This window comes from Hippichthys cyanospilos, chromosome 18 (genome assembly GCF_059441005.1).
Source record: "Hippichthys cyanospilos isolate Australia breed blue-spotted pipefish chromosome 18, RoL_Hcya_1.0, whole genome shotgun sequence".
NCBI lineage: Eukaryota > Metazoa > Chordata > Actinopteri > Syngnathiformes > Syngnathidae > Hippichthys > Hippichthys cyanospilos.
Window position 1 is genome coordinate 15,199,705 of NC_142386.1, and position 7,794 is coordinate 15,207,498.

The 7,794-nt window shown below is 41.9% G+C and overlaps 1 protein-coding gene, 1 long non-coding RNA gene and 2 other non-coding genes across 9 annotated transcripts; 1 reads left to right on the forward strand and 3 right to left on the reverse strand.

Annotated features, from left to right (window-relative positions):
* Nucleotides 1–1,311: 1,311 nt before the first annotated feature.
* LOC148409123 (uncharacterized) lies at nt 1,312–3,489 on the reverse strand. Of its 4 annotated transcripts, none has more exons than XR_015868512.1 (5): nt 3,010–3,489; nt 2,858–2,901; nt 2,571–2,659; nt 2,376–2,486; nt 1,312–2,189 (listed from the first exon to the last, which is right to left on the reverse strand). It is a non-coding gene; the product is annotated as an uncharacterized LOC148409123 (long non-coding RNA). The 4 variants fall into 4 exon arrangements; XR_015868510.1 differs by having other exon boundaries at nt 2,567–2,659; nt 3,010–3,485; XR_015868511.1 differs by having other exon boundaries at nt 2,571–3,401.
* Nucleotides 2,264–2,336, reverse strand: LOC148409124 (small nucleolar RNA SNORD65). The gene has a single exon (XR_015868671.1). It is a non-coding gene; the product is annotated as a small nucleolar RNA SNORD65 (small nucleolar RNA).
* On the reverse strand, nt 2,742–2,813 carry LOC148409125 (small nucleolar RNA SNORD49). The gene has a single exon (XR_015868670.1). It is a non-coding gene; the product is annotated as a small nucleolar RNA SNORD49 (small nucleolar RNA).
* An 821-nt stretch (nt 3,490–4,310) lies between the features above and the next one.
* On the forward strand, nt 4,311–7,581 carry rab34b (RAB34, member RAS oncogene family b). 3 transcript variants are annotated; one of them, XM_088440345.1, is made up of 11 exons: nt 4,311–4,669; nt 4,867–4,981; nt 5,190–5,281; nt 5,505–5,570; nt 6,167–6,268; nt 6,356–6,420; nt 6,532–6,583; nt 6,875–6,986; nt 7,072–7,162; nt 7,251–7,355; nt 7,448–7,581. In XM_088440345.1, exons 2-11 carry the CDS (start codon nt 4,934–4,936, stop codon nt 7,507–7,509), a joined length of 795 nt encoding a protein of 264 aa, XP_088296471.1. In that variant the 5' UTR covers nt 4,311–4,669; nt 4,867–4,933; the 3' UTR covers nt 7,510–7,581. The 3 variants fall into 3 exon arrangements, with proteins under 3 accessions (XP_088296471.1, XP_088296473.1, XP_088296472.1); XM_088440346.1 differs by having other exon boundaries at nt 4,313–4,669; nt 6,905–6,986; XM_088440347.1 differs by lacking the exon at nt 4,867–4,981.
* Nucleotides 7,582–7,794: the final 213 nt, after the last annotated feature.

Here is a 7,794-nt window from a genome sequence, read left to right on the forward strand (position 1 = left end):
TTGTATGGTGAAACTTGTTTCTACTGTGCACACTTTTTTGCATGTGTCAAAATAGCCGCCGATATGGATTTTGATACTTCATATTCCACAGCCACAGTACTACTCAATCGTTTAGTACAAGCACATAACATATTGATACCATATCACACAACACATGGGTGACCTGCCCTTTTAACACGTTTTTGTGACACTCAGATGATGGCACATCACCAAGCTCCACAAGTTTGCTCTCTTCATTTGCAATGTCGTCACAACAGATGTTTTCCCAATAACATTTATTCTAAAGCAAAACTTAAGAGGAAAAAAAAACACAAACCCTGCAGAAAATTGGCATATAATGTTGACTAATGCATTGCTGAAATGCTGAAATTATGATACAGTAATCCCTCGCTGTATCGCGGTTCATCTTTCACGGGTTCGCTGCTTCACAGATTTTTTACAGTGTGGAGATACACACATATATATATATATATATATATATATATATATAATATATATATATATATATATATATATATATATATATATATATATTTTTTTTTTTATTTTTTACAGCGCATTGTGCTCTGAATCCTGAATGGCTCAGGGGCTTTACTGTTGTCTCAAAATAAAATATAGACGCTGTACTGTATTGGTTTTTCACTTGTAAATTTATTACAAAAGGCAAGAGGATCCAAAAGCTTGCTTTCGTCTCTCCTCTGCCATGTGTGAACGTGCTCGTAAACACATTGACAGCTTGGTCTCTGGGAGCCGATCACGTGACTCGTAGGCTTGCCGAGAGCAAACGCACACACTATGTAGACACACAGACAGTAACTGAGAAATGCGCAGCTTTGGAAATCTGACATTTAATAATAAACTGAAATTTCAAGTGTATTGTTATGATAAAGGAGGCTTCACTTTAATTCAATGTCCGGGCATATCAGTTTATAAAAATCTTCTTGCTCAGAAAAAGAGCTTAAAACTACTCATAACAATGTGCGGGTACAGGACAAAAAGGCTTAGCTGGGACTGTGAAATACCTGAGTGACAATGTTTCCAACTTTGTATTACTATATTAAAATGGTCGTTTTAAACAAATTTGGGGCTTTAAAACAGGTTTGATTTTATTCTTTAGTAATGCATTGTAAAATAGAAAAAATAAAGCTGGCTACTTAAATGATTTCACTTTGCGCGTGTTATTTTTGGAACGTAACCCCCGCAATAAACGAGGGATTACTGTACTTTGTTGCTGGAGACCAGATTGTTCTGATTCATGCTAAAATTAAAACCTAGCGAAAGAAAGTGTGGGATGAAGAAAAGTCTTGAGTATATTTTTTTTTAAAGTTTTTATTAATTTGCACAAGCTGGGAACATGTGTACACCGAGAAACGCATGCAAGGGTTTGCATCAGTGTCTTCACCGCATTACAAATTAAAAAAAATAAATAAATCTGAAGAAAAATCAGTCACAGTTCAAGCAAAAAAAAAAATCTGAAGAAAAATCAGTCACAGTTCAAGCAGTCTATATTGAATGTGAGTAGGAACTATATAAACCATCCAGCTCTGCTTAATTACAACAACAGTAATATGCATCCAAAGTAAAGCAAATGTATACCTCCTACAGACTCTCATAACATGAATCACATTTTTAGAGTACTTTAGGTTGGTTATTTGATTTTGAAAACCACTTCCAAGTTTTAAAGCGTAAACTTCAATAATTCTTGGATATTAACATTTGAGTTAACATTAGGCCTTACACTTTTGTGCCATTTTGAATGCAACGAAGGCACAGTGAGAAAAAAAAAAAAAACATGTTGGTTCTATGCATTCTGAACAGTCTATTCATGTGAACCATTTTAGTAGCAGCAAGACTTAAGAATATTTCTTTAGGCATTTTTCATGAACTTTTTTCAATTTCAATTGTCAAAATAGTTCAATTCCAAACCAAAGATAACATTTGTGTCAAACAATTTAGAGCGGTGTTGTAGGACATAGCCAAGGGACCCGTGAATATTAAACTGCACATACAGATTTATACCTTTTTTATACCTATTAATACAATTTAAAAAATGATTTTTATTACTATGAAAATACTTACTGTAAAATCTTATCTTTATTTGAAATATTAGTCTGTAATTAGTCAAGAGGATGCTTCTCTCCACTTCAGTTTTCACTGGGGACCATTGTCACAGGTTGGCCCTCCGCAACCTGCACATGGGAGAAAAGGCACCATTAGTCTCATGAAATTTTGCAGTCTGACAACCTTTAAAGCATATTTCAGTGTTCAGAAAAGCAAGTGTCACCACTCAATATCTGACGGTAATTCCAGCTATTTCACTTTAGTTTTCATCACAACACACCAATTGCCATTCAAACATAATCTGAGACACTAACCTAACATCTCTCACTCCAGGACTTCAGAGAATCGGCACATGCACCAAGAGAAGTGTGAGTGTGTCAAAGCATCTCAAACTCTACAGTCTTCGCAGCTGATGTCTGCTTAACCTGAGCAACAAAGGTGGAGATTACTTCAGGCTTCAGGAAACTGTACCAAAAAATAAATAAATATGAATAAATACACATACATACGCAGAGTTCAATATAATCCAGGTAGGGACTGGTAGTGCCACAAAGACAAATGGCGAGTTCGTGGAAAGGTTTCCATCAGGACACGTGATCTATTTTGAAAGTCAATACGACATTTTACTCAAAAACTAAATCTTACTAACGCCGCGTACAAGTTGCTGGAACGGCGACTCAGAACAGTGATTTTTTTAAGTCGTCAGTTATCGCATCGGACGGCACTTCCTATTCACAGTTTTCATCATTGCCACGTGCGTCTCACTCGATCGAAGACAAAAAAAAAGTCGTCTCACCTTTCAACTTCGGTCGCTCGTCGTTGAAAACGAAAAAAGGCATCCTAGAAAATAAACGCTATCAGACAACAATATTGAAATGGCCACGATAAGTACGCGTCTACAGAAATAAAGAAAAATGTAAGTTTTAGGTAAGAAAAAAAACCGCTCACCAATAGGTCAACGTTTTCCAAACAATCAACTTCGGCAAGCAAAGTTGAACATTCATCTCGCTCAACCAATCGGAACATTGGAAGAACATTTTTCTTCCGTGTAGGTTACTTTTAGTAAGTTAGATTTTTCTCCCTGCCTCGTGTGTGAGAGCAAGACTCACCAAATGGAAAAGAGAGACTGACGGACTTCGGGGCATTTTATATAGCGCAAGTCGCATGCAAATGACGTCACACTAGTGTTCAGGTCTTGCGGCTTCAACCAAATAAACCCATTTTGTTATGGGTGGTATAATACTACCATCTATTGGATGTTTGGTGAAACTGCACTTTATGTTAGGGTGGCAACCTCCCAACATGCTCTGTACTAGCGCCATTGTTATTGTACTGTGATCTGAGCCGCAGCAGTAAACTGGCACACAAACAAGCTATAAGTGTGTCGTGCATCATTAATACTTCACGCACCCAAACACCCTTAATCGAAACTAAAATTTGGGATTACATATTTACTCACATACATACACGTTTATTTAAAAAAAGGGGATGGCAGCCATCTCTGAACTCAGTCTTCATTGAAGAATAATTGAAGCTTTGTGAACCAAGCGTCTCCATCGGAATGCTGCACTTTGCAGGGCATCATTGCAATGCATTCCATTCCAGTTCCGCTGCACATGCACATGTGCTTGAGTGCAGTTCGTCAAGTGGATCAACGTGGGATTATATTAAAAGGGACCCTGTGGCGGGTGTCTGGACCTAGCCGCACACCCAGTAGGCAAGTTGAAAGAGATTGTGAAGCTTTGAATCTTGAGTTTTATTTCTTTAATGACGTGAACAATGGTTGTCCAGTTTTCTGTTGACAAGTGATGGATGACATTCTGGTGGCTAGTCCTACACCCTAGGTACATCTGTCGCACTTGACGCAATTTTTTTTAAGCGCCTCGATTCACACGGCCTCATCGTAAACCCAGCGAAATGCCAATTTGGTCTGTCTGTGATCAATTTCTTGGGCCACCGGATTTCAGCACAGGGCGCGGTTCCCTTGCCTTCCAAAGTGCAGGCAGTGGTGGACTTTCCTCGTCCTGCCTCAGTCAAGGCGCTGCAGGAGATTCTAGGCATGGTACATTTTAATAACCGTTTCCTACCCCATGCATATACATACACATCTCGCCATATACATACACATCTCGCCATATATATATATATATATATATATATATATATATATATATATATATATATATATATATATATATATATATATATATATATATATCACACACCACGTATCTCACACATATACACACAGTATGGTAGTAATAGTGGCCAATTAATGGTGTGTCATTAAAGCCACCACGAAAATAGTTTAAGAAAAAACGGCGCCAAAAAGTTCCGAGAATTCCCGTCTTGGGTGGAATCAAACGCTTACGTCCACCCAACGACTGGCCACGACTCCAATTGCGCTCTGCGGCACTCATGGTAGTACTGAGGAAGACCACACAGCGGTGCTGTTGTTTTTCAGTTGCAAAAAATGAATTGATTCGATTGCCGCGGTGAGTCTGCTGACTTGATTTTGTGCCGTCAGTCGCCCTTCAGTTTTCTCGACAGTTTTTCTAAATACCATCTCGAAGACTTTTTCATCTTCTTTATCGGCCGCCGGTTTCAGGTAAACGTTTTCATGTTCATTTTTTTCTTGTGCTTTATCTTTGCGTAACTGTTGAATACTGTTTTAAAAGTCTAGTTGAAAACTGTTTAAACATTCTTTGCGCCAAGTTGACTATGGGCCCAAGAAGAGGTGTGTGTTTCCATCAAAAAAAAAAAAAAAAGCAAAAACCTGTCGCTTTATCAAATTTTTAACCAAAGTGGCCGCGACTGTGTCCATCGTGGACGTGCAGGAGTTAGTGGGTGGATCTGCTGCAGCGTCGCTATCATGTTGCCTCCAGCCAAGACCGACAGGATTATAACACACCTGCCCAAGGTGACATGCACACTGACACCGGAATAACAACAAAACAAAAATACAACAATGGAATAGCAATGTAATAATGTTGTGACATTAATGTATTAACAAGACGGCAACAAGGTAAGAACAAGGTAACGTGACAGCAACGTAACTGGTCCGTGAGGTTGTTGCAACTCAACAATTGAATTGTTGATGTTGGTGTGGCGCGATGCCGTCACATTAGTGTTTCAGTTCCAAAGCGGCGCTGCAGACCAAAGGAGGTTTCCATCCTCAGGTGAAGGCAGCGTTTCAGATGTACAAGGAAGATGCCCTTAGGTGAGTTCAACGGTAACGGGCCTTAGGGAATTCTCACGTGCTTTGCATACCCGCCTTTCATTCAGACATTTCTCAAAATGGCCAATTTGGCAAGGGGATTTGCTTCTAATTAGATCTGCCGACTTGCAGTCTGCAGCCCAAAACAGAATTTTATTTGGCTGGCAAGAAAGAGGACGAAACTGGCCTATTCTCTGCATTCACGTTCCTTCCTGCTCTTTCCTAGCTTCAATGTGGCTAAAGTCATTGTCGTGGGCGATGTCTCAGTGGGGAAGACGTGTCTGGTCAACAGGTAAGTGGCTGTTTGCCATTCCGCAATGCACGTCAGTATGTCAACAACACTAGGCTACGATCCCATCAACGCAGTGAAAGAAGGCAAAAGAACAGTACCTTTGCCTCGGAACATGTGAATAACATAAAAAATGAAGTAAAATACATCATCCCTCAGTGATGCTGATTAAAAGGCATGTTTTTGGAGTCCCAAGTTGGCTGGAACAAGTTTGGCACTGGCCAACCAGAGGACATAAGAATGTTGTCAGCTTATTTCAAATTGATTGGTTATTTGGATCCACTAGAAAAAATGTCCTGTTGCCAACAGCGTGCACAGGCCAAGGCAGCATGACACCAAGCATCCATGGCAGGCAAAGCAGAAAGCGGCTATATCTTGACTGACGTATGCCATCTGCACTGTCATTCTTTTGCAAGGACCAACTGATGTCTTTTGATACTTGTGTTGGACATTGCACAAGCCCTGGGCAGACTGGACCCGAATGCTAACACACAGGCCAAACTTGCTGGAAGCAGTGCAGCCAATAAACAAATATGACTTTCCAAAACAAATAGCACTCTTGCCATTGCTCCAGACAATAACGTAGTTCCCATCAAAAGGTTCTGCAGGGGAGCCTTTGAAAAGAACTACAAAGCCACCATCGGCGTGGACTTTGACATGGAACGCTTTGAGGTGCTTGGCGTCCCCTTCAGCTTGCAGCTGTGAGTATGTCGCACATCACCACTAGTGACACTGGAGAGGAACTGGCCAAGCGCGACTTTTCAGAGAAGTGGTGCCGTGCGTTGCAGGTGGGACACAGCGGGCCAGGAGCGCTTCAAGTGCATCGCGTCCACGTACTATCGAGGAGCACAAGGTGGGTGGGTGAGTGAGTGAATGCGTGTGTGTGTGTGTGTGTGTGTGTGTGTGTGTGGGGGGGGGGGGGGGGGCTCTACCTGCAAATCAAACGTTTGTCTTGTGTCCACAGCCATCATCGTGGTGTTCGACCTGAGCAGAGGAAGCTCCTTAGCACACGCCAGGTGAGGAATGAGTAGACCTTTTCAAGTTCATCTTCTCTTGCTATCAGGGGCAAACAACAGGTCATGTTGTCCTGTCACACTCACACGCAACTGCTTCTTCCAAACCAAATTCACTATATGTGGGCTGATTTGAATGGATTTTTAATGTTTCATTTTCAATCATAATGGCAGCAAGCCTGTTGACTGTGTAACTTTTTTTTTTTGCGTCAACACGAAAAATAGCTTGCAAATGAGTATACACGAGTCGACCCATTAAGCCAAGATGCCTCAAATTCTGTCCCATGACTCCAGAAAACAAGTGGACTGTGTGCGGGTTTGCAGGCAGTGGCTGGAGGACGCCATGAAGGAGAACGACCCCTCAAGTGTTCTTCTCTTCCTGGTGGGCACCAAGAAGGACCTCAGCGTGGGTGACAACAAACCAAGAAAATGGCCATTCACACAAGCGATATGGCAAGTTTAGTCCTCAGCTGTTGTTTTTGTTGCATCAGTCCCCCGAACACCTTGCACAGGTGGAACAGGAAGCCATCCGAATGTCGGAGGAGATCCGAGCTGAGTACTGGGCCGTGTCAGCCAAGTCAGGTGCGACCCACTACAGTTCATACTTTACTTACTTAACCCTAAACTTGATGCATGGCCGCTGTCTGACAAATTTGGATGTGGGTCGCAGGTGAGGGTGTGAGAGACTTCTTCATGCGCGTAGCTTCTTTGACATTCGAAGCCAATGTCCTCTCCGAACTACAGAAGAACACTGCCAGAAACACTGATGTCGTCAGTAAGTCAAGTCACGTGACGCTTCTTCCACCATGACTTCGCATGTGCGTATTTGAACTCCTTTTTTCTTTTTCTGTACCGATTTGTTGTCAGAGATCACAAAACAACCAACAAACCGGCGCAAACCAGCCAACAGGAAGTCCGACTGTTGCTGACATGACCACGGTGAAGCCCAGTCAGGCATTAAATGGCCTGGTAATAAAACATTGCCAAAGATGCTTACCGCATTCCCGTGTGGCTTGTTGACTTCCCGCGCACATCATGTGGCTGAGTGTGACTAATGTGGCATCTCATGACCGGCATGACATCACGCATCCCATTTTTTTTGGGGGGGGGGGGGGGGGGGGGGGGGGGGGGGCAGAGAGAGAGAGAGAGGGAAAAAAGGATGTATTGTTTGCCAGCGGAGCTGAGGCTTTGGCTTTACAAACAATTTGAACTTT

Bases quoted from the DNA above. Each gene is read 5' to 3' on its own strand.
- rab34b (XM_088440345.1), top strand. From the start codon at position 4,934: ATGTTGCCTCCAGCCAAGACCGACAGGATTATAACACACCTGCCCAAG. The intron at 5,571-6,166 runs GTAAGTGGCTGT...TCCCATCAAAAG, and splicing joins AAGACGTGTCTGGTCAACAG to GTTCTGCAGGGGAGCCTTTG. The intron at 6,584-6,874 runs GTGAGGAATGAG...CCATGACTCCAG, and splicing joins AGCTCCTTAGCACACGCCAG to AAAACAAGTGGACTGTGTGC.